General features: G+C 33.9%; 1 protein-coding gene across 9 annotated transcripts in view; it reads right to left on the bottom strand.

The window, feature by feature from the left end:
* Positions 1-26,698, bottom strand: part of NBEA (neurobeachin) — a 388,857-nt gene that overhangs the window by 243,916 nt on the left and 118,243 nt on the right. For all 9 annotated transcript variants that reach the window (XM_017731325.1, XM_017731319.1, XM_017731324.1 and 6 more), the window contains 2 exons: positions 24,059-24,186; positions 4,792-4,853 (listed from right to left, as the gene is read on the bottom strand). In XM_017731325.1, coding sequence (XP_017586814.1) covers positions 4,792-4,853; positions 24,059-24,186 — 190 coding nt within the window. The remainder of the gene's footprint in view (positions 1-4,791; positions 4,854-24,058; positions 24,187-26,698) is intronic.

Below are 26,698 nucleotides of genomic sequence, written 5' to 3' on the forward strand. Positions count from 1 at the left end.
GATAAGGAAAAGAAAGATTAAAAAATTATATCCTCATAGGAATTTGCATAGCCAACTCTAATTTCATCACTGAAGTTATATCATAGTTAATTTCCTAAGTAGATTAAATTGCAGGTTCATTTTTTTCCTTAGACTTAAGGGAAGCAGTCATTATTTAACTTATCTTCGGCCTTTGCTATTGCAGTTGATGTAAAAAAGACAAATAGCAAACACTTCTGTAACTGTTCTGCTGTCACAGTTACTCTGAAAGGGCTATCACTTATTTAACAAAAATTAAAGACTATGAGAACTCTAGGAATACTTCTGGAGGGAGACCAAGAAGTATAATTAAAGTTGATCTAATACGGGCAACAAGACTAAATGGATAAAAAGTATTACAAAAGAGGAAAATCTATAATGAAAAGAAAAAGGTTTCTGCACAGCAGAGCTGGACAATTCCTCCTTAAACTCCTATAGGAAGCCTTGAATACAGTAGGTTTAGTACCAAGAATTGTGGACTGTGTTTCTATTTTATGAATTGCACATTTCAGGGCTTCTTCTGGTCAGCTGTAGGGACCAGAAAAAGATTTTTTTTCTGCTTGGTTTCTGTGTTGAGCAATTGCCAGTTTCTGAAGAGCTATCCCATACTTTGAGGCAGAATGTACATTTAGATGTGCTGGTGTCTACTGAAATCCTTGCAGTGCCTGGTTTATGGGCCTTTCTCTATTCTCAGAGATAAAACAACCACCAAATTTCCTCAGCCGGATTTCCTTTGAATTTACACTGGCCAGGAACATCTTTGGGATATTTTTCTGTTTGTTCATTTGTTTTTACACCTCTCCTTGGAGTGGGACTAATTTCTTGACATTGTTTCAATTTTTTTTCTGCCACTTAGGACAATGAGGCATTTAACCTTATAATAATTATATTTTTAAACAGATTGAGTAGAAAGATATCTTAAATGAAAATACACTATTTTCTTTTTAAGAAAATAAATTTCTCTTCTTAATAGACAAGATACAGAAAAATACAAGTGGCATGAGACAAAACTCATTTGGGACACAACTGCTCGATTTCTTCAGAAGCTGTGTCCCCAAAGAGAAGAATCTGCAAAAGATCTGGAAGTAATTAGGAACTATTGTAGCGTTTTGGTTAGCGGGAAAAAAAAAAAGAAAAAAAGAATATGAAAAAAAGTAATTGAAATCTAAATCTGATGTAAGAAGGAACTGCACTGCAAAAGTTGATGCACTTTTTTTAAACTTCATGGCTTATTGAAGAAATCTGCCACTCCAATAGCAACACAGCTGTGACATGCTCAACTAGGCTGAGGGAACAAAGACCAGCTAATCAAGCACAGATCTTGTCAAACATAACACATCTTCATCAATTTTATGTTAAAATAGCCTAAATCCAAATAGAAGTGCCTATTTTAGGAAAAGTGAAAATCATTACATGTTTATTATCAATTATCTAGAAAAATTTTTTTCAAGTATTTGGAGGTGTGATTATGGTTTATATAAGAAATACAGAAAACAAAGCCTTCAAATTAACCCAAATTTTAATCTAGTGCAGTAAGTGATACTAGGAAAGAGATATAATACAAGTCACAGTACAAGAAAGATTCTGAAAACACAGAGTAGTGCTTTTTGTTCTTCCCCAAACCTACAAATGATGTACCACTCATACAGGAGTTCCTTTAAAACTTAAAATGTATTTTTCACAGAAACTCCAAATTCCTTTGGGGGAAAGGCTTGATTGCATATCCCTCAGAGCCTAAAAGGCTGCCCATATGAACTGAATTATCCATGACATGTACCTTCAGACATTTGTAATGTGATATTTCATGTAAATTTAGACCATACCTTGGATGTGAGCCGCTGGCAATGTTGATTTTATTCAGGAGCTCAGATAAGAAAAAAAACTCTGACATCCTTGCTAATCTGTAGTAGTTAACATGGAATTTCCAACATAAAAAGCATAAAAGCATCTAATTTGCTGTAGCAAATGAAAGGAAAACAAACTTTGCATTTCCCTTTCCTTTTCAATGTCTAAAGTTACTCTATTCTGTGCAAACAAAATTTTACTTTTCAAAGGTTTTTATTATCGTCATCCATCTTTTGAGTGACACATTTCAAACTTCCCTACATAATCTGTAAAATGTCATTCAATTTGAATATATGAAGGATTTACCCATGTTAGGAGGAAAAGCCCTATTTACACTGGGATTATTAAAAACCCACAAACTATATACCTTATATAGTCTTTCCAGTCCATTTTGCTCAATTTATCATATGGAAAAACTCAGGTAGCACTATCTCTTCTTTTTATAGAGATGAGCTATCCTCATTTGCTGCGGACAACATCTCCTACGATCCTAATTCCAAGTTCTGATAACATTAGTCTAGATTAGGATATTTGCCTGTCATTCTCTTCTTCTAGCCATCTTATGTATTAGTATTTTTATGGCATTTACCTCATGTTTTCTTTTGACAGTTTTAAAATGGAAATAGGAAAAAAAAAAAAAAAAACACAACAACATTTTCCCTGGAGATGAATGGAACTACAGACTGGTTCGTTTACACCTATAGGATAAACCACAATATTCTGTGGAGATGCAACTGTTCAGAAGAAATACCCCAGGAGTCAGGAAGGTGAGGGGAGGAGACTGCAATTTGCACCACTACGGCCCCCTGTTGACCAGTTCCTGTAGAAACAATTACCATGACTCCCCCAGCAAACACTACAGCGTTAGCTCTTGAAGTACTTACTAATAAATGGACATCCAGAGACAAAATCTTCCTTATTTAGAAGACAAGGAAACAACCCTGAAGTATCAGATGGAGTAGAAAAACTAAAAGCTTGCAATTTCCCTAAGTAATTAGGTAGAAGAAAAATAGTTCTTTCAAGCAAACACTGAAGAAAATAAGTAAATGTTTGAAGCCTTAAAATGATCAGGCTCTTCATGTTATTCCAGGTATAAAGCGAATCTTATTTTTAAAATACTTTGAAATAAAACCCAATATGTATAGTAGTCATAAAAATAAATTGATTTTTGCTGCATTTGTTACATAGCTTTACTGAGATGTCTGAAGAAAGAGCATCACAGAAAGAGCTTAAATTTCTCTCTCTTCCTTTCAATCAATATTTGAGGCAAAGTTTCATCTCTAGGGCCCTTAATGGCAGGAATTCCTGGAGCCAGCAAATGAGTAATGTTAAACCTATGATTAGATGATGAGGCCATCAAAGACACTAGACCCTAATGCTACATTCCACTTTATTCCTGAGAACTGCAGTAAAACCAAGGGCTAGGGAAGAAAGGACTGTTAGTTATTCCTTCCCTCAAAAAAATGTTTCAAGAGCTGCTAAAAAAAAAAAAAAAAAAAAGAAAAAAAGTTGTATGACATGAACATAGAGCTCAAAAGCCTTAATGGACCTTTCGGAATTTTCTTGGAACCCAGGACTTCACCATTAGGTAACAAATTTTTCAAGTGCCCTGCTAGAGATGGTTTGAAGTTGAAATCCCACTGAGGATTCCTGCCAGGGATGTATTTTTCTTTTACTTTTCCCTAACTGATATCCCTCTAAAAGAGGAAGAAAAAAAAGGAAGAGGGAAAAAAAAAAAAAAGGAAAACACAATTTAATGATTTCCTTATGACACAAGCTTGAAGAAATGCAACCTACAGATGGGCAAGGTAAGTTGGAACACCCTCCCCCAAAACCAGTTGTAGATGTTTATTATTTTCAGACAGATTCCTCAAAAGTATATCTTAATTTCAATTGTCCCTAGAAACTCATTTGTTTTCAGTATATTTTTGGTGTATGCTGTTAATGTGCAACAGTGAATGTTTAAGAAAAGCTACAAACAAGTAATTTTCTTTGAAAATTTTATAATAAGTTAACCTAGGCATTTTATATACTAACTTGCTTTGAGTTGAATTGGTATTATAATGCTGTGGGGAACCTGGTTAATGAAAGGTTGTTACAAGTTTTTAGAGAAATATAAAAACTTGTAAACTTATTTGGATCTGTTGGGCCATCATATTTTTCTTACATATTACAAAATGAACAAAGTTCTAAAATGTTCGCTGATAACTTCTTACCAGTAAAGGGTTATATATACAAAATTAGCCAGTAACACTTCTATCAAAACAAGTAATATGAAAATTGAGATGTAAATAATCCAAACAGTACGAGAAATTATTTAAGCTTTGAGTATTTTATTTGTGAAAGCATTTCAAAACACTAATTAATTTAAATTTCTGAGAAACCCATTACTGCTGTGTTAAAACTCCAATAATTAACCACAGAATTTTTTATATAGGAATATTCTGCTTCTGCCAGTTCTTGAGGACTACCTAAACCAGTTTCCTCTGCTTTTTATATACTGACAGTTACGTAAAATATTCAATGTTATGTCATTTATATCAAAAGTAGTAAAGTCAGCACAAAGTAAAGTTTTAAAAAATCACTAATTCAAAGACAGATTTCAACATAAAATTATGAACACAGTATCCTATTTACATATTCTAAGTAAGAATGGGCTTGAGAGTTCATACACAGAGAAAATGCATAATGTGCATCCACACACTTTTAGAACACAAATGCAAATATACCTTGTATACCCTGTGAATATAGAAAAACTATGGAATGTATATTTTAAAAAAATCTACAATTTATATATTACCAGAAGAAAGTAATTTGTAATTTTTTATAATGAAATGGAAGAATGAAACAAACTGCCAGATACAATTCTTAGGCTGGCAGTGATCAATGCAAGGAAATGAATACAAACAAAACCAGACAATGTCTTACCTGTGAACAAAGCAGCATAACCAATTCAACCACTGAAGTACTCGACTTCATACAAACAAGACCTGCAATAAACAGTCAAAAATTAATTTAAAAGATTGGTGATATTTTGCTGCTATAGCTCCATGGTTCCAGAAATCCATAAAATATATAAAAGGTATATTTTTTATAACTCAAACAGATTAAAACAAGTTTCAAGCAAAATTAACTGAGAACTTCAGATTCTTCAAGAGCATTTAAATGTTCAAAAGAATCACCTGGAATAATCTACACCAGTTCAGGACAGAATGTTTTCTAATTATTTTTTGGCATTTATCTTAGTTATTTAAATAAATAAATATTGGTATAATCCAAAGCAATTTAATGTATGATAAACATAAGTTAATAGCTTTTGAATATTAAATCATGTAAATTCTTAAAAATAAAGTGGTCAGTTAATAACAGGTAAAGAATAAAGCCTCTGCGTAGAAATTATTTTAATTTTCATCTGGTAATTGATTATCCTGTAATTGAAAGCTTGAGTATTAATGAAAGAGACATTCATGTGAAATCTTATTTTTATTAAAATCGTAACCCTATCATTTGTAGGGCATGTTTCTTAAAACAAACCTTGAATTATGTAGTCTAACTGTTAACTCATTGTTTTGTACTTAATTTAAATAATAAATACCTAATAACATTGTCACTATTGCAAATACTTGTTTGCATCTTTGGAAATGCAAATTTACTCTCTGAGAGAAGGATGTCATATCTAAGTATTTTAAAGATGCATTGTAAGGACACTTGGAGGAAATTTGACTTCTACTGTCGATTTTATATGTGCTAGCTTCTGTTATCTAAAACCACATAGACATAGATATGATGCTTTAGGGCATGGAACCACTTTGGCTGCATTATAAAAAGCAATAATTTCACAAATAAGCTTACCAGTAAGGACTAAATAGGAGGCTGGAAAGCAAATTGATGTGCTTTAAGAAGGTTTCTACAAACAATGATTAGAGACAAAAGCACTCCTACACAATAGCATGTGTATTTATTTCGGGTAGTGGATAAATACTCTTTTGTGCCCATTTTGCTAACAACCCCATCCTTATTGTACAGCAACACAGAACAAGCTGTAAGGAGCCACTAGGCTTCCATTCTATCAGATATAGGGGCAGACAGTTAATGAAATAAGAGGCAGATGTGCAAAGCTCATTTAGGGAGACAATTGCTGTAATTGATCAGCTATTCTCATGCTCAAGTGCTAGAGAATCAGAAAGATTAATGAGATACTTATCACCTGCAGGCTACCTCCACTGTTTGAAAGCTGACAAAGAAAATCCAAACAGAAGACTGAACTCTACAGTTAAGCCAATGCAGGTAGCACAGACACATCAAATATTTCATCATAGAATGTTGTCTCTTTCATTATGAATTCACTTCATATTCTGTAAAACTAAAAATAACCAAACCGTTCTGTCACACATTCACATCATCTTTTAAAATCAGACCTCAGGTGTACTAAAACATGACTAAGGCAAAATAATGCCCTTGAAAACCCATCCCCATGCTGAAATCTTTTAAATTTGAACGTATTTTTACTTCTGATTTTACATCAAAAGAACAAATGTATCCAGAATAAGCACCATACACAGTTATGAAAAAGAAACCAACTAAATTACATAAAAGTGATTATGCATCAGCAGTAATGTCTTTGTATCTGCACCAGCTTTTCAAAAAGAAAACTTGATGTAAAATATATGCTTTAAAGAGAAACCCATAATGAATATTTTTGGGCTTAATTAATTAAATTAAATTAATTAAGGAAGTTCTTAACTTTCAAAGACAGTTGAAGATTCTTATGCTACCTGTGCAGCTTCAAACAATATGAAAAAATTTTGAAGTGCGGACTGAAACAAACACACCTAAAATGGCACAAAGCTAGGAAAAATACTCATAATTATCATCCAGATAACAATGATGATCTAGTCCTAATAACACAAAGCTGCAGACATGACAAAACAGACTCTGTTTGAAGGAAGTCATAATTACTTAGATCAAGATTATCTATTTACAATAAGAATTTTTACACACTCTAACTTCTCAATAGCTTGATAATTATATGGGTCTAAGTAAAGTGGTCATCTGACCTAAAATTGATGTGTTTTCACTATTCCTCAGGACATACCTTGATAACTTTTGTATATCGCATCTAATCAACTGCAAGCTTGGATATAGCATACTAGCATTGGAAAGGAGAATCAAACTGATTTTGGTGAAATTCAGAAAGAGAAAGAGAAGGATACAGAAATGACATCTGGTTAGCACATCAGCAGGCCCATTAGTTGTAACCAGCTCTTTAATTGCCTGCTGATGAAACAACCCATTGGTAATAGCCATTAACACCTCTCATAACCACTAGTATTAAAAGAGGCTGGTTTCCATGTCCAAAAGAAACAAATAATTATCTTAGAGACTGTAGCACTTTTCTCATATGAAAATACAGAGAGAGAGAGGAAAGTCTCATTAAAGAAGGTCATAGTGTCAATGATGTTTGTCTCAGTCTACTGCAGAAATTAAGTGTGCAGCACTCTACTTATAAATAAGCAGAACTGGGAGTAGCCCAGACAGAAAATGGGGAATCCTATGCACCTTGATGGGTAGTAAGAAGGAAATAGAACTACTTTTGTTCACTTTTGAGTATTCATATCATACATTCCTTGAAGTAAAACAGAATACAGAAATGCAAAACACTCAGCAGGGCAGCCATTTCACTTAAAAAATTTCTTACGTATCAGCCTCCTAATCCTACTTCAGGGACTCCTTCCACCCAAACCACGAGGGAAAGTGTGTGCCCTCCATTATATGCTCCATTTCCTCCCTCCTAGCTGCCAAGGGCTCTATTGTGCTTCTTCCCATTTTCACTTCTTCCTGATTGAGCGTTAAGATTTGAAATAAATAACGATTTTTTTCCTGTTACACAAAACACAATTAATCTTCAAAATCTACTGTCAAGAGCTGTTGTGCAGTCAATAGTAGAGAATGATAAAAACAGATCAGGCCTAATGGAGGACAGATCCATTTCTGCCTATTAGGAAAAACTGTCAGAATGCAATCTCTGGTTGCATTACAAAGATCCCACATCATCAAATCTGCAGGAGCAAGTTTAGGAAGAACCACAGTCATTGTCCTATTTAACTTTTCCTTCCTAGACCAGAAAAAAAAGATCATTTTATTACTCTTTCAGTTTCTAAATTTGCACCCTCCTCTCTTCTAGGAGACCAAATTGTGTGAATTCACTCATTTCTTTTGGCATTGCACAGGAAAAAAAAATAATTTCCCTCAGTACGCAGTCTATATCCTGACAGACAAAAATTAAAAGAGGCGTAGAAAAGTTCTCCTTCTATTTTCCAGACAGAAGACACAAACTCGTTGAGGTATCTTCATAAAATTAAAAATAGAATTTGTAGCACGAGTCAGAATAAATAACAATTTTCTTATAGATTTTCTAAGTTCCAAATGCATTAACAACTGTATTTCTTCTTCCTCTTTACTGTTTTGCAGGATTCAATAGAGATTTTTAGTGTGTGCAAAATTTTATTAGTTTTAACATGAGGAAAAAAAGATAACAAGCTTTGAAAAATAATGGCTTCTCTGATTGAAGAGAGCACACAAATCTATTTTCAGTTCTCTTCCCCCTCCTTAACTCTAACAGGAAAAAGTATTTGCCACTCAAACTAAAACTGTTGCCTGCATTCTTCAGCTGCAGATAAGTTCTTCCTATACCATCTGTATCAAATGCCATTAAGGAAGCTAATGTAATTACTAAAATACAAGTGGATATTTCCTGCATACAGCAAGGTTAAAAAGGTCACTGTTGAACTGAATGGAGTATGTGGTTTTTACATTTGCTGTTCTTAGTACTTTTCTTCATGGTCTATTCTCAGTCCATTAAATATAGCCATCAAAATTCAGCAATTTGATGGCAACAATGACCACATATATGGATGCAAAAACTGGGAGCATCAAGTGCATGACCTTGGCTAATCTGGAATAAATGATGTATGCCTGGCAATTATCTTGAAATGCTCTGGTTTACTTGACTTCTATTTCAGTGTTCTTCTGTTGGCTCAAAGATATGCTAATTATTTCTTTTCACTATGACTTATTAATGTCTAAAAAAAGATTAATTTCAACTATACTGTTTTAGTCATGCCTGTGGCATTAATGAAGTCATGGGTTCAAAACCTCCAAGTCACCATGCCGAACTAGTCAGTGTGAATTTCCATTTTGAAGAAATATAATGTAGGCTGATAATATCAATTTAAAAAAAAAAATCCTTATGAAATAAGATCATGGTTTTGAACTTCTTTTTATTATTATTAATACAATGTGTGTATGAGTCCAACTGAATACCACCACAATTTCATCTGGTATTTATCAAGGTTTGGCTGCATTTTCTTTCAATGATTTTACTTTGTGTCAGCTTAAACCCTTATTGGAACTGGAATCAATTGTAATACTAGCAAAAACAAAAGTTAAATGTTTTTATAGCTCATGTTCGACTTAGAAAAAAAGATGCAATTAACAAAACTTTAGGGCCTGCAGAAATCTTCCACTCAATTATAGCTTCTGCTTATCTGAAAAATCTCAGGTATGGCTAAGTAAAATGCTTGAGAAAGTTTAATCCATTTAACCCAGTTCAGAAAGAAAACTTGTTCTTTATTACTCCTCTACAGCATGTCATCAAAACTACAGAAACATTATATAGTAAAAGATGCTTATGAAAAACTACACACATGCTATTACATCCATTATTTTAGTAACATGTGAAAAGTGTGTAAAATGTACCTAGAGATGAACAAAACAACCTAAAACTAGATAAAAAAGAAAATCACAAATCACTATAATTCTCTGTTGTAACTTTTATTTTTGTAAGGTAAGCTACTTTCTATTACCTAGTGATAGTCTTCCATGTACTTTAAACAAAACTGTATTGTTTCAAATTGTTCACTATAATGATGGGTGATTCATACTGTGATATCTCTTCCTATAACCCTCAGTGATTTCTGTGCCATGAGACAGAGTAGGAATTTTCTACCAGTAATTACCACTCACAAATTGGGTTTTCATTTTTGATAGACTATTCCCTTATACTTTGTTCAGCATTTGTTAGGAGTGGCACAACAAAGTTTCAAGGACTTTTCTCACCGTGAACAAAAACTAAAGCACATTTTGGCTGTGAAAGTACTAGGAAAAAAGTGATGGTGGTATTTCGGTTGGAAATGTGAGTTTTCCTTAATATTTATTTGTTCTTTCTAACCCTCTTTCTTCTGCCAGCAAAATCTGGCAAATGATTTTTTGAAATATATTTCTAAATCCCTCAAAGAAATAACCTTAGGACTTCTTTTTTGACCAAAAAAGTTATTTGGATAATTTAAATCTACATTATTCCCTCTCTTCCATAGGCTGTCGCTCAGAGAAAATTAGATTCAAATTAACGTTTTTCATCAATTATCAAGTTGCTGGTGAGTTCCCTACAGATCAGAAAGGAGAGAGTATGGAGAGAAAATAGAAGATTGGTGAAAAATTTGAAAGTAAATGCTACGTATGCGAAACTTAAACTGAAACAACAGATGTTCTCATTCCAAACCATGCAATTATTAGGGGGAAAAAAGGACATATATTAAACAGAATGCAAATTTTTGCAAGATTACAGTCAAAATTGGTTTTAGAACCATACATATGTCACATATTTTCTAGGCATTTAAATTACACTAACAGTCTTAATTTACGAAAAACAAAGGCTGGGAAATGTTCAGGATTCGCAGAGACTCTGCAGATGGAAAACCACAGCCATGTTGCAAAATAATTACAACTTTGCTTTTACTAGATGAAAGAAAACACTATTTCAAAGAAAGTAACTTGCTAAAGTAACAAAGTCAGGGTTATAGATTTAACAATCCCTTCAGCAGCCTTGACTGACATTACCACCAACTCTAGGGACCATGAAGGATGGCTGTATTACTACTCCAGACCATTCTTTGTATGGGAAAATCTCCTTTACAGAACAGAAGAGCGACATGGAAAAATACAGCGAATGTGAATTTGACGCAACCCTTTTTAGTTGATCAAGACAGTTACAATTCTTAAAGGATGTTTTTTTATGGTGAAAGACACAAGCAATATAAGCAATATTCTTCTTATCTGCTACTTGGAAATCTAGGAAAGGTATCATCCAGATTATCAAATGGAATACCTTTAATATTTTATCATAAATCTTTAGAACTGACATCTTAAGATAAACACCCTCAAAGAAACAGTGATAGGTCAACAAAACACCCCAGATTTTAATCTGTTCAAACCCAACACAAATGGGTGATCTCTTTTAGACAGATTTGTAAAATAAAACAGATCTTAATAATGGGATAATATTTAAAAGAGTAAGAATGGTATGTAATAGTTTCTTAAATTATTTTATTTAAATAAGAAAACCAAAGCTTCTTTACCACTGTCCTTACTAAAAAGGAATGTAAATGTGGGCTGTAAAACATCCAGATGGAATCGCAGAATGGCAAAAACCCATGAGAGTGTACCCACAGAGAAGGGATTTATTACAATGCATACATGATTTAGTTTTTAAAATTACAGACTTTCGTACTGTAATCCCATGAGCTGTAATGATATTGACAAAACTGTCGCTAGTGCCACACTACTCTGAAGAGTCCAGCCTTATGCTAACCTGTGGACAATTTTCCTTTAGTGTAATGGGATGCAAAATTCTCATTCATCACATGAGAAGGACACCACTTTATCTATAAAATAAAAACCACTACCACTATTCAGTTTAATATGCCAGGGAAGATTTTCAAAACTGACGCAGTTTTCCATTTAATGCCTGTGGTAATTTTTTATTTAGCCAGTGCTCCATCGGGATTTACTCAATATATGCATTTGTGTTTCACTGTTATTCTCTTAAAACAGTATTTCTTTGGACAGAACTCATTCCAAATATCTTCCAAATCTTTCCAAATATCGTGATGTAGTGGAATAATTTGCTTATCCAACTTCTATAACAGAACAGATCTAAAATGTACATCAATCTAGCACATATCGATTGAGAAATTGTTCTAATCAGAATTAACAACACAAAAACAAGAACACAAAAATATTCCTTTTATATAAAAGAATTCAACACAAATATTAATTACAAAAACCCAATTCCCTGTTAAATTTAAGTGAAGCAGATTTTTTTTTTTAATGGTGTGACACATATTTACAAAAATTTAATTTCTAAAATAAATGTATTTTCTCCTCTTCTGAAGTCCTCTTCTAGACTACAGGTAAAAACACCAAAGTAGTGATCACACTGCACTGAAGCTGATCAAACTAAAATATCTCTAATCTTGAAAATGTCTGTAAAATGGAATTATTGCTTTTCTGTTAAAATGTACTGCGTTTTCAGGTAGACTTGAGTAAGTCATAAACATTTTATTTCAGCAGAAGCCCGGAAAACATGCACAATTACAGGCTCTAGAAAATAATAATAATAAAAAAATTATTTATCTAGAAAGAATCTCAATGAAAAGCGTTCCATTTTTTCCCTCCAAAACAAAAAGTCTACTGTGAAAATTCCAATATTATCCTGAAAGTTTTCTGATTTCCCCCTTTATACTAAGATATCATTCAAATAAGTGGCTCAGAATTTTCATTAAATTTCTGCCACAGCTGCTGCCAGGGATATTTTATGTCAATGGAAGAAGTAAGAAAAAAATTAATCGATGAAGACATATAAAAAAATTAATTTAAACTGTGACAATTTTAAATATTTTTCAAGTTTTGTCATGTGGTATTTTCCTGTCATTCTTTTCCTGAAAAAGTTGACAGTTTTGTAATTAAATTTTAGAAAAATTACTAAATGAAAACAAGTGATACCAAAGAAGTTGCCACATACTCAATACATGGAAAAAAGAGATTTTATGTCCTACTGATCCCTCACAGGTCTCATACTTAAATGAAGAAACATCTACCTCTCCTTTCTCTTTTTTTCCTCAGTCCTTCACCTCCTCTCAAATCTGTGTTAGAAGAAACACATCTTGGAATTATTTCCTCAGTAGTGAATTATTTTCCAAGAACTATACAAGCAGAAATAAAGACATTCATTTCACTCACTAACACAAGCAAATGTTTATACTTTATACTTTCACTACAACAATGGTGCTTTCTCCTCATCTCAAGAACCTTTTCCAAGTCTTTCTAAAGTTGTCAAAAGGGACATCCTGGAAAAGATACATCAGAGGTATGACCCCAAATAAGTCTCTAGAATATCAGGATTTCCCTGAAGAGGCATTACTCAATGTTTTATTTTCTTCAGGCATGAAATTTTATTTCTACTGAAATTTATCAACTTTTTCTTAGCTTCAGTCTATAGCTTATTACTATTTGATGCCCTATTTTATGAGCTTATTCCTTTCTGTTTCTCTCTTCTTTTTGTAAACATAGGAATTACTTTTTGTTTTCTTCTTTCTATTATTTCCTTCTAGTTCTTTGTTACATTCTTTCCTATTATTAGGGGAGAATTATCATCATGGCATGACAAAACTGAAATATGTGCCTGGTGAATGACAAAAAAATGGTGGTAAGAAAAGGTTAAGCTGCACAGAAATAAAACCACTTACTCTATACTGATCCTCCTTACTTCCTTATATTTCTTTTCTTTAGCAACAATGGGGCCACACTGAATGAACCAGTGCAGCTACAAATAGGAAGTACAACAAAACCTCACTGAGCTCATGCAGCCTCCTAGATTTCTGAGGCCAAGACGACAATTATTTTAAGCAGGGTGATCTCCTGAGTAGCAAAACTAATTTTTTGTATAAAGATAAATGTTTCCTGAGAATTTGATAACAATGAAAAAAAACCCCTCCCTTTTCAAGCTGAACTTTGCTGACCTTAGTTGGCAGCTATCAGATCTTGCTTCTATCCTGAAGCCCTACTGACAAATGGTAATCATTCTGAAACAAAACTCTCAAAACACAAAAACCTACCACAGTCATAGATCTCTAGAAATAACTTGTATTTCTTGTGTTTCAGTTTTCTTTATTTACTTGACAGTAACATTGTTATGGACTCTCCCTAGACCTGCTTTGACATCACTTTGCCATCTTAATTTGACATATCACAACTGTCTCTGTTGTCTGACAAGTTCTTTCAGCATGAGGGTTTCTCATTGCAAGAAAATCTCCACAGACAAGAAGTATAAAAAGACTGAATCGTAAAATTCCACACACCATCAGACAAAAATATGACATAAGAGAATAGATGTTTAGCAGATCTCAGGATCTTTTTTTGAAGGAGGTAAAATTTAACATAAAGCTGCACTGAACACAGTAAAGATATAGTATCTTAGTTCTTGCAAAAATAAACCCAGGTATGCAGGGAGTCTGTTATCATCTAGGTAAATCAAGCTAGATGGTTCATTAATGTTTATACTATAAGTAACACTTTTTTTTCTATCAAAAAAGGCTCTAAAAATGGGTATACTTTTATCATTCAAGTGTAGTAGTTTCTCAAGTTAATTAAGACTACAGTTTTTGTGCAATATTCTTTTTTTAAGCCTTGAAGGCATGGAAACAAGCAAATCTATATCCAACGGGATGAACTGAAGAAGTGCCTTTAAATGATCAGGACCAGTAAGGAAATTCGGTAAACTTGGTCACTAATTAAAATGTTTCAGTCTGGGTCATAAGAACAGGTAATAAGCAGAGAGAAAATTAAGGAATATATAAGGAAAAACTGTGACCAGCCCTAATGAGATTAATTTTGTAAAGAACCTGATCACAGAACTCAGACTACATGGAAAAGGATTATTTTACTATGTCTCATGAGAAATGCATCTTTCAGGGCAATATCTGATACAGAGATGTTATTTGCACCCTATAGATTACCACAGTCGGGTAGTTCTCTGGAAAACACTGCCGGTGTAATAAAGTAGATTGATTCAGTTTTTAAGCCTTTAGAGGACAAGGGCTGGGGCAAATACCAGCCTAACTGTTTCAAGTCCAAAATCAGGCAGAGTCCCCTGCTGAGTTCTGAATGATGAATTAAGTGGAATAAGAACCAGAGAACCTCTGCCTGTGGAGAGCTTCAGTCACAGCATGAACATCCTGTAGATACTGAATACCTTTTTGGCATACCACCTCGTTTTTCTTTGGACCTGGACAGTAGAGGAGAAAATAATAAGGGGGAAAAAGGTGGCTGTTCTAAAACAAAAATATTGTGCAACTCAGTCCAGTGTTAACATTCAGCACTGCTGTATACCTGATATGATGAGTCCACCTACAGGCTGTGTTACAGCAGTGCCTGCACATGTTAAGACCTTTCTCCAGAATCTTTTAAAAAATATTGCCTTGAAATATCTTTAAATAGCTCTCTTGCTACTGGGTTTTTTTTTTGGTAGTAGTTTAGTAGGAAAACTCACTAAAAAATGTATTTTCGAGTAAAGCTGAAAGTTAAAGCAAGAAGAAAGACAGAAACTGGATGCTATTACAACAAAGATGGACTATCAAGGAGGGTATCAGGGAGATGGACATCAGGGAGGGTATTTTTCTATAATCCTAAGTCTAAAAGACCAGTCCTTTCTAGGCATTTTGGCTTGCAACCGGAATACAGGCTACTAGCTTGAGAAAGAAAGTGGCTTGTGACAAAGTGGCTAATACTCTGAAGTAAGTGAGACCAAAGGATTACAAATAACCAACTCCTTTCTTAATCTTTAAAGGCTCCAGTATTTTGTGCATTTCCTTATGTGCATTAAAACAACAGCAATTGGTACTCTTTGGTTCCTAATAATAAAAGTTTTATAAAAGCACTTTCAACAGTAATTTAGTAACCTCAAACATCGAGTGGCTTCTACATTTTCAAGGATAACTTTCAGAGTTTCTTTCCAGCAAACCTGACTACTTAGCACTGTTACCAGCTTTTGCTTTCCTGAAGGCATGTATTTATTATTAATATTTTACATCTGCATTCTCCTAACTAAACTTTATAATTAGTCTCACAATTCAGTAATTTTTTTCTCCATTGTCAAAGCAACAGAAGAACCCAAATTTCTGTCTAATGGGAACTCCTCACATTTTGGGTTGTAAAGACATCTTGATTATTAATCAACGCAATAATGATAATATAATCAACGACACATAATCTGAGTGCCAACAATTTCTACCCTTAAGTTACACTGGGACCACACAAGTCAGAGACAGAGGAGAGGGCATGAGCAGTTAACCTCTGTTCCATAGTCCAATACATCTTAGTAAGTGTCCAACTCATTAGACAGGGATAGAGTGGCTCATATGTGTAATTAATTATTGGCAGGTTTACTTTCAAAAAGGTGCCAGATGCTATGCATTTCCTAGTTGCTATCTGGATCTCTGATCTATAATGTTTCCTGCCATGTTAAACATCTGTTCAGAACATACTTCTGCACACAGGAACTTCAGTAAATCAAGAGTTAAATCAAAATCAAATGAATGTGTATCCTCTTTCTGGTATTTATAATGATATCCCTTTAAAGATGTCATAAAGGAATATTATGTGAAAGAAAAATGTTCTTTAACTTGTGTTGGGGTCATTATAGTTTGAAGATTTCAATGTGGATAAATAATAGAGACTTCTTTTGTGGTACCTGCTCTTCAGTTCTCTGAATTGGCATCTGTCTTGTCACTAGTAGCACACTAAAAAAACTTTGGAAGTTGCAAAGCTTTGAACCTCGACTCTCTGGAGTAGTTGTAAATAAATAGGTAGATTTGAATATACATTTAGCCCTTCAGCATTTCTTTGTTCCTACCATACAGACTTCTGGAAAACTGGTGTTGTTTTCTGTCTCCATGTGTACCTGACTCATTGATGTTTTTAGTAAAATCCATGATCAGCCCCAAAGTGTGTGCAGAAACATGAGTATACTGTGGAGCCTTTCAGTAAGATACTATGAGCTAATCATACCAACCATAGACCGGGAATTTCTTAAAACAAATTTCTGACATGTCTATAAATAGCAGTTTGAAATTCATGAACTTTATATTTTTCCTGCTTATGAATGGATTACAACATGTGCAGGCAGGTTTTCAATCAGCAGCAGGATTTTAAATTATATCTATTGGAGGATTTCATGCCCTGTTTCAAAACGACCTATGGCTTTCTTCATGGTAAAATCCTAATCTCGCAAATTCCTTGCAGAAATTCTTGAAGTAAAAAAGGAAAGCACAAACTAACTTACTGAAGAAAAGAATTATCTGTAAATCATTATTATTCCAGCCTCATTATCTAATCAGGGGTTAATTTCAGACAGGAGTGAAATTCTTCTGGGATCTTTTTGCAAGTCTTTATAGTGAAGATAAAAAGAAATCTATAAATAGGAATCCTACCACAAACTCAGGAAAACTGTCTTACAGAGGACTGGGTCAGGAAATTCACTGGATTTAACTACACAGTGCTAAACATGCAGCATCACATCTCCTAGACAGAGAAGAAGGTCCTAGACAGAGAAGAAGGTACACTTAGACATCCAGGGCACATGGAAGGAAGGAGTGGGATGTGGCATGGCAGAGAAGAAGTACATTACGAACTTAGCCTTGCAAATCAATTCAGAGTTCCTGACCCAGTACAAACCAAATAATCCATAAGGTTCCTCATCCTTACTGAGCAGAGTGACCATGTCCAGTGAGATACCTATTGAAAATGACACTGCCCTGACCTCTCCACAGAAAGTTTTAACATTCACCTTGATTTCTAACACGGATTCCCCGATGTCTAATAGGGCTGAGTTCCTACTGCTTCCTCAGTCCTGCTTTATCAATTGCTTTCCTGCTCCTTATGCTGCAATACCTATAGTGTTGTATGGATACCATATATTACACATCTATTACAAAAGAATTGGGTGCAATTATTTTGAGTTACTGTTCAGTTCTCCCTTCCTTTACTAAACAATGATGGCATATCTCATACAACAGCGCAGAGCAAATATTGAAGGTAAGAAACACACCCTAACCCAAAAGAGGGTATCTTTTTTCTAAACAGATATTTCTATTTGGGAATACTGTGTAAAAATAGCATCTTTTAAGCAACCTCTGTTAAACTGTCTGAAACTGGCCAACATATTAAAAATTATCAAGGGACTGAAAGGCTGATCCTCCTCATCCAGTGGAGGCTGAACATAAGTTTCTTGTTCTCAAAAAAATCAGATTAAAGTACATATAAAGCTATGAAGTCATATAATTGCAGGAGCTCTCTGAAATCTGAGACCAAACTATAGCTGGCAGGAGTCTTACATGAGGCTTCCGTGAAAAGACAAACTTCATTATGCAGACAAAGGAGAAAATATCTCATACTAAAATGGGCTTCAAGGTAATGATTAAAGAACTTCTTATATAAAAAAATGAAAATCAATTAGTATATATACACACATGACCACATATATAAAAATTCAGAAGAAAGGCTTATTTCACAGTGATATAAGCACTATCTTTGATGCCTAAAGGAAAAATGATATATTCTTGACTGCATCTACAGTTAAGATGCAGTCAGCTGCAGAAGGAAAAAACCCCAATGTTTTCTTACTGATTTCTGCAGGTGGCTAGCTGACACTGAAGTACACCTGTCTATCACCATGTGAACAAATGCAGTCATGACAATGTTAAAACAAATTAAGGTTAATGCAGACTATCATTCCTTGCACGATGTGGCACAGAGAAAATGGCGATTCACATGCTTGAAAGTCACAAAGAAGCTTCAAAAGTATCCAGAAAATACGTGACATTTTTCCTCTTGAGAAGCTGGATTGAAGACGATATTTAAAAAAAAAAATGAAAATAATCATAATGACTACAAGTAACATCAATTGCAATAATTGTAAGCTCTATTAAAGTTTTCCAATTATATTTACCCTCATTAGGAATTCTGTTGGTGGAAAGGCTACGGCATCCTGTAGTATTTAACTTCATTTTATCTCTTCTTTTTGATACATCGACCATAGAGAGCTCCTTACATTAAACTCCATGGCATTTATCTCCTATCCATCAATCACTCTTGTGTCCTGCTCTTGCTGCCTCTGCAGTGTGTGCATCTTTATTGAAGTGCTGACTACAGAACCAGATAGTAGGAGTTTTACCAAATTTGAGCACAGAAATCACATCACCTCCTCATCTATTCTTCCAAGACACTGGAAAAGTCTTTGTTGCCTCAGCACTGAGCTAAGGGAGCCAAGCATCCCAATTATTTTGGCAATCCCTCCATTCTTTGCGTGGATTTGTCCCTCATCTCCTACCTTCTAGGATGGATCTAAGTCTATGTTCTTTGCTCCTAGGAGTTGGACTCAGCATCCAGATATGTTGAAATCTAGCTTTTTCTTGAGTTTTGGTTAGTCCAGAAAATGATTCAGCATATTTCTCCAATGCAATGCCTTCGTTTCTCATTTTGTGTATCTTCACCTAAGCACTTAGTTTTGCCAGGAACAATTCAACACTATAAAAACACTGTTAATAAAAATAGCAAAATAGGATGAACAACTGGATTATAGAAAATTCAGCACCATGAATAGCTTAAGGTTTTATTTACATGCTGTTAATTTGAGTTAATACTAATTTTAAAAGCATAATATTATTTATGTATTCCTTTCCCCTCTTAGTTGCTAGTATTTATTAATTTATTTATTTTGTTCAAAATGTTGGCTACATGCTGTCCTACAGACTAGAAGGTCAATTACTGTAGTTTTAATCAGTTGAAAGAAAGCATGCCTGGACACACAAACAAAAATATTTTGGATGTGGCAGAGTGAGATAAATGAATGAGAGAATAATATGTACAGGGAAAAAATGTTCTGCAAGAACATGCATTTTTCCACTTTATAGCATCTGTCCTCCTGAACACGGAAATACAAAGGTTCTGAAAATTCTCTAAGAGAAACACAACGGGCATGTTAAGCTCCAAAAAAGTAAACTTTCCCCAGAGAGTATAACGGATTTCTGAGTGACCATAATATTTTAAGGAAAATGGTCGTCCTGCTTTTCCTAATACAAAATTCAGTATTCTTCAAGGAAATCAGAAACTAATTGTGCCAGTATTGGTAGATGCCACAGTGATGACACACTTGAGGTCTTAGGGAGCTTTTAAAGTAGTGTCATTTAGCACCCAAGTTCTATCTGTGGCTTCCAAAGGAATGTTTTGGACAATTTTTCAATTGTTTCAAGAAGTCTCCTGTCAAACATGATACAAAGCTAGTCCATCACCACCTCTACTGAATATTTTCATAGGGCCACGTGGTGAGTTAATGAGGAGAAACAGATTCTTCTCCTATCAGTGCAAAAACATTCTGTCATCTGACTTGAATTGTGCCTGTATCAGAAACATATCACATGTACACCAAGGAATTAATCTGAGATCCTTTGGAGAAGGGCTACCTGGCTGACCTTCTCCCCAGTTAATGACATAGCAAAGTAAAAGCATCGGTGAAGTTTCTTTGGTACCTCACTCGAGAGAAGGGAAAGCATTCTATGTGACTGTGTTTCAACTGTGAGCCTACTGACACGCCAAGAATAGCTGTAGTGGAAATACTTTTATCCATCTGTGCTTGACAAAAAGAGGATATAGCTTTTCTTTCGACTATATATCGGATTACACTTGCCTGTAACATTTTCACCTAAAAGCTAGAGTGTTGTAATGCACTTTACATGGAGGGAATTTGCAGACCATATGGAAACTAGTTAGTGAAAACATATCTGTGCAAGTGTTAAATGGAACTCCACAATGAGCTCCATTGCTAAGCTCAAATATGTGACCTATACATATTGCATGTTTGTTTCCAATTAGATTCTGTACGGACAATTTTAACCTTTGCAATTTCTGTTCTCAGAGGCATTGGAAGAACCTCAGTTGACAAACCACAGCAGTGTTGGGCTGGTTCTGGTGCACTTTCTTTGAAGCTGTTTGCATTCAAATGTCAATAAGTCCTTTTTAACCCATCACTGAGGATATTTTCCACTTATACAATATTCTGAGAAGGTGATGAAACATTTGAAACTCAGTTGAGTGTAAGATACCTTTGAAAAAAAACCTGGTTTTGGAAAAAGGGGCAAGTAACTATTTCAGTAATTAGTAATTCAGTAATTTTAGTGGAGTAAATAGATGAGGAGTTTTACCAGTAAGTATATTCTGCAATGCCAGATTATTACTTGATAAGGTTCCTCTGTTACCAGCCACATTTGGGAATTTACCAGAACAAACAAGAAAAATGAACAATTTCAAGTATTAGTGGCCTAAGTTTTTGGTGTGGACTGACCAGATCATTGCAGCCTGTTCATTTTAACTCTATTCAAAAGTTAAGAAGCCATTAAGATATTAAGTATAATTTACTCAAACAATAGATCAGCCAGTCTTCCGTGGGACAGAATGATGATAAAATGTGATGTGAAAGGATATGACTGCAAGATTTTTCACCAAAGGTTTGAGGCAGCTGAGCTACTACAAAAAGGTGAAATCATAACTAAGTTGTATAGACATTTCCAAAAACATATTGACAACATCTATCTAAAAGCACCAGATATTCTTGAAAGTTTGCATAATTAAATTAACCTGTTTTAAAAGTATTAAAATTAATTTTGTTTTCTGCTCCCTTTTATTTTGTGCTCTTCAGTATTTACAGTCAGCTATAAAACTGTGTACATTCTTACCAAATCTGAAGATGATTTAGCATTTCTTACACACACACACACACACGAACACTAGGAAGAGCTTCAGGAAAAAGTAGATGCCATCAAGCATGTCTGACAGTATTCATATTTTAGCAAAATCTGATAGGGAAAAACTTCATACCATAAGGAGGTTTCAAAAACAGCAAAGAAGGAAAGGTATCATTATGTCAAGCTTGAAAGTACATGCTTCACAGGACACAACAGATATTTTTTATGGTGATCAATTTGAAAAACAGACAAGTGCCTTAAGACTTAATTATATAGAGTTTATTTCCTCCTTTTTGATTCTTATAACTAAAACCTTTACATATAAAGTAACAAATTAAACCATTGCATATAAAACTGTCAAGTTAATTACCGCTTGCCAGTAAAAAAAATCAAATGTCAATTATCAAAGCCCCACAGAAAATCTATGCACTCTCATATCTTGAATTACACCACTAAAACCCTCTGTTTCACACAGTCATTACCTGGAGAGCACTTTCAAGTACTTCAAGACTGCCACTGGCTTTCAGTAAGCAATGAGAGGAAACTTCTCAAAGTAAATAAGGAGAGAATTTGGAATTCTCTTTCAAACGCAACTTAACTAGGCAAGAATTCAGTTTAGTTGAGAACAAGGGTCTCATAGGAGCAATGAAGAAAGAAAAGATCAGAAGCACACAATGACTACAAAAGCAACTCTCTGAATCCTCTGTTAAGAATAAAAAAAAGCCCAAGTACTTCAGAGGTAGCAAAGAGAAATTCAATTCTTGCACTGTAAAAATCTATGGTGTGCTTGGATTTTTTACTTCACAGATTGCTATTTCAGTATCTTGGTAAGAAAGGACTACTTTTTAGAAATCAGGAATGAGAAGGTCAGACATAACAGTAAAGAAAAATGATGGGAAGGACATTACTTGTTTTGGAACTCAGTGGTTCCAATGTTTTCTGACTCTGAATTGGGTGGCTAAGTCACAGATGGGGCAAAATCTGGAATGACATTCCAAACAGTTATCAGAAACATTCTACAGCAAACAAATCATGTTTCTCTCTAGATAAGCAGTGAGATAAAATACTGCCATATAGTTGTGAGGTTCCTGTGACCTCTAGCTTTTCAGTCTTTGTTGTATCCTGGGAACTGTTGTAGCCTTGTTCATGCTATGGATCTGATCAAAAAACAAAATCAGAACAATATCAGTGAAGAATTTTTTTAATTAGGTAAAACCAAGACAATTTTAGTCATATTTTATAAAAACTATAGTGCAATTAATCAATTGCCAAATGGAAAAGGATAATGCTGCTACAAATTTTGCAACCAACTTCACTGAAATAATATATTTAATAATGTAACCCATCAATTATCTTACAGTTATCTCCATGTAAATCTCAGACCATTAACTTCAGGTGTCATTAGGTGAGAAGTGCAACTTATTCACAGTTATAAAATTAACATTATAAATACCTGAAGCTTCTGAGTATTACTAAGCTACTATACCATTCCTTGGTATTATTAAATGATAATATTATTTAACAACAGGAAGAAAAAAGAAGAAAAGGTTCTAGAAAATTTCAGTTACAAGATGTAAATATTTCTAGTAAGAAGAGCCAACACTGTGAGATGTAATCATGGAATTACCATAGAAAAACTGTACACTAATATTTAGGTAAAACACATGTATAATAGAAGACATTTTGGAATTTGAACACAAAGCTATTTTTTCTGTGTAGACCTTCACAAATTATAAGCCTTTTCAGAATGAGGCTTTTTCCTCTCAATAAACAACAATACTGCATAAGAACAACCCTGGAACCCTGGAAGGAAAAAATTTACCTGGCTGTATATTCCTCTGAACACATGACCTGGGAGCAGCACATGGTCATGCAAATTCCCCCTTCACTATTTTAGCTGCATTAGTACTGATTCACCACTTCACACGCTTGCCATATTTGCACTTCCTGCATAATTTCTGCATTACTTCCTGCCTCATTTATGAGGCAAATTTTCTAACTATGATGTAGCAAAGACACCACATAAACCCCATAAAAATCCTTGAAAGTGGTCAAGGATACTTTGAAATTTATCACTTTTTATTCCCCATCTAGGGACAGCTCTATACGTGCCTGTGTGGATACAGCTGACCAGCCTGAGGAAATAACAACCCTACCAAATACAAATACATGCATCAATAATGTTGGAACATGGTCTTCTTTTTACTTTCTTCTGTGGGAATAGATTACACTTTTTAATTGTATTTCCACTGGTTTCTCAAAGTCAGGCTGAAGCACTGAATTATTCTGAGGAGAGAAAGGCAAACTATAGAGAGGATTTTGCATTGTAAGGTGACAGGATATATCTTTACACAGCATCTCAGGGGAAAAAAAGGGTACAAAAGCTACCACTTTTAATTTCTTTAAATGAAATTAAATGCAAGGAAGTGAAATCACAATGTATTAACAACTGATTAATTTATTTATCAAAAATAGCTATATAAAGTCTAGTGAAAATAAAAAACTGTTCATATGAAATTAATAATAGCTAAAATAATATAATCTTATTACAGAAACAGTACCTTCAATCAACAGCTCTTGTCCATGGCTGCCTAATAATGTTCGGGACAGGAAAGGGGCAAAATCAACAAAAATTTCTCGCAGGAGAGGGGCCACTTTTTCTAAAGCTCTTTCAAGCTTTGCAGTGATACTGTGAAAAAAAAAAAAAGAGACCATAATTGTAAGAACACTTCACAATAGAAGTTAAATTATGTCAAATCACAACAGTTTTTAGAAGTTTCTGTAAGCTTTTTTAGAAAACAGGATGATCATAATTTGATTAAACTTTACAGTTTTAAAATGGCTTTAAGTAAATGGAAATTTCATGTCAGAGTCAGCAGTGTGTCAGCCTCATAAATTCTACAGTATTTGCAGAGTACTCCAGAACAAGTAAAATTTTAATTATCCTTTTTAAACATGATATCAGATTCAAGTATAGGTCTATTTCACCATCTCAGATTATATCTGATTTTACACACATTTGAAATCTTGAAAAGAGAATCTTTTTATTCACCAAAACAATCACAAGCAACTTGCTTGCTTATTCAAGCTTTCAAATAATAACATTTGATATTGCAAGGCAGCATATGACAAAGTGTCCTAGCACAGATATCAAGAGAACCAATATTCTTTTATTCAACTTTGAGGGAACATGATCCCAGGTAAATCCCTTTGCCTTTGCATTTAGACTTCTCTGCCTGCTGAGGCTGTTGGAAGCATGGTATGGTCCTTAATTTTTTCTTGTACAGTGAGAAGAGGTGGTGTGACTTCTGTTTGCTTCTTAAATACCAGAAATAATACTCCTTTTTCTGGGGATACAAACTAGCGATAGTCTGAGAATGTCAGCAGTGTGCTAAGGACTGGACTCTTTAAGGTTCCTTCTTTCCTTTTAAAACTTGAAAGATTGTAACACCTTTGCCCACTGGAACTCTTACACAAAGATTAAAAACCTGCTGTGTTATCTTAAAGAAGTAAACGATTACTTTAAAGTGGAAATGAACTTACATACATATTCTGGTCTACTGAGAATTTTTGCTGTTCTTTTTCAGATTGCTGATTGGCTGCAGGGGTTTTCATTGTGCTTGCATTATGGCACTAATATATTATTGGAAATCAAAAATGCAATTACAGGAAGAAGTTACATGTATTGACAGAATGTAAGAGAATGAACACTGACATTTAGATTTTATACTTTACTAACTATAAGCACTAAATAAATGTGGATGTTTTAACTCAGATCACTTGAAGATCTCTATGTTTAAAAAGAAAGCTGATGTTATAAAAACATTGGAAGCTTTCCTTCATTAGCCTGAAATTATTTTACTGAACTTCTAAAGTGTATTCTCTTTCAGTGTGCTGTCATCCATTTTAAAATTCAGATAATGATTTTCTAATGCTCTAAAGGATGGATTAATATCAGCAGCCTTTTAAGGCTGTTTTAAAAAGATTATTTGAAATGAACTTCACTGTGGGAAAGCCTCTATTGACTATAGTTGAAATGCAGGTGACTAGCTTAGAGTTTTTAATTTTCAACATGAATCTAACCCAAGCTTTTGCTGATAAGAGATAAAAAACCTCCTAGATTAATCTTACCTAAATCATATTTTAAAATATACTTTTACTATAAATAGTTTTATGAAATCCCTAATTTCAAAGTTAACTCTGAAAATTTCATGTAACATTGAAAAAAAATTTCAAGTTCCTATGTTTTTAAATTAAGACCAATTTTTACTTAAGAATCAAGCAACGTTGGAGGTACAGGTATGCTATTAATCAACACCTTGGATGAGCAACTAATAAACAACTTCTTATCAAATGGACAGCTGATAGATCTTGTTTACTATGGACATATTAATGGACAATTTGGAATAGTATTCTGTAAAAAGATGAGACCAAAGGTTAGCACTTTTTAAAAATGCATATCAAAGGACTGAATTTGATATTTAGATAGTAAAAGAAGAAAAGTTCTTGGTGCATTTGCATATTGAAAACTGAGTAGAGTTCTGGTCCTTCAATTCCAAAAAGAACAAGCAAAATCAAGAAATAAATCTACACACAGATTCCAAAAAATATTTTGGGGAAGTAGGTGACCTATTCACTGCTTTTTCTGTACTCACACATACAAATGAGAGAGACTGAACCTATTCTACAGCTGTTTCTAACATTTATTATATCTTATAAAACATACTGCGATCATTAGGGAATTCCCTATGGAGATTAATGTAACTATTTTTCATGACTGAATGAAGAGATTTTAAGGGGTTTTTGTGAAGAAATAATATTTTTTTTTCGTCCCCATTTCTGGACCTTCAATGAAAAGAAATTCTTAATAGCCCCCAAATTCTAGATTATTTAATTTGCAGATTAAAGACAACACACATCAGAAAATAGGCTATAGAAAAATATATATAACATATAATATATATTGCTATAATATTTACTATTATATACATTTATAATTTTTATATAAGGGTATATATAATTTATATATAGAAAGGTGATAAACTGTGACAGAAAATATTGAAAGACCAAAATAAAAAAAACACTTTTAAAACTGTGAGCAAAAAGACCAAATAATCCCATGGGAGGTTCTTACTACCTCGTGCTTGAACTGGTCACAAGAAAGTGCGAAGAGGATGAGGGCATACACTGTTCCAGTCCCA

The sequence above is a fragment of the Corvus brachyrhynchos genome, unplaced genomic scaffold (assembly GCF_000691975.1).
Source record: "Corvus brachyrhynchos isolate BGI_N302 unplaced genomic scaffold, ASM69197v1 scaffold103, whole genome shotgun sequence".
Taxonomy (NCBI): Eukaryota; Metazoa; Chordata; class Aves; order Passeriformes; family Corvidae; genus Corvus; species Corvus brachyrhynchos.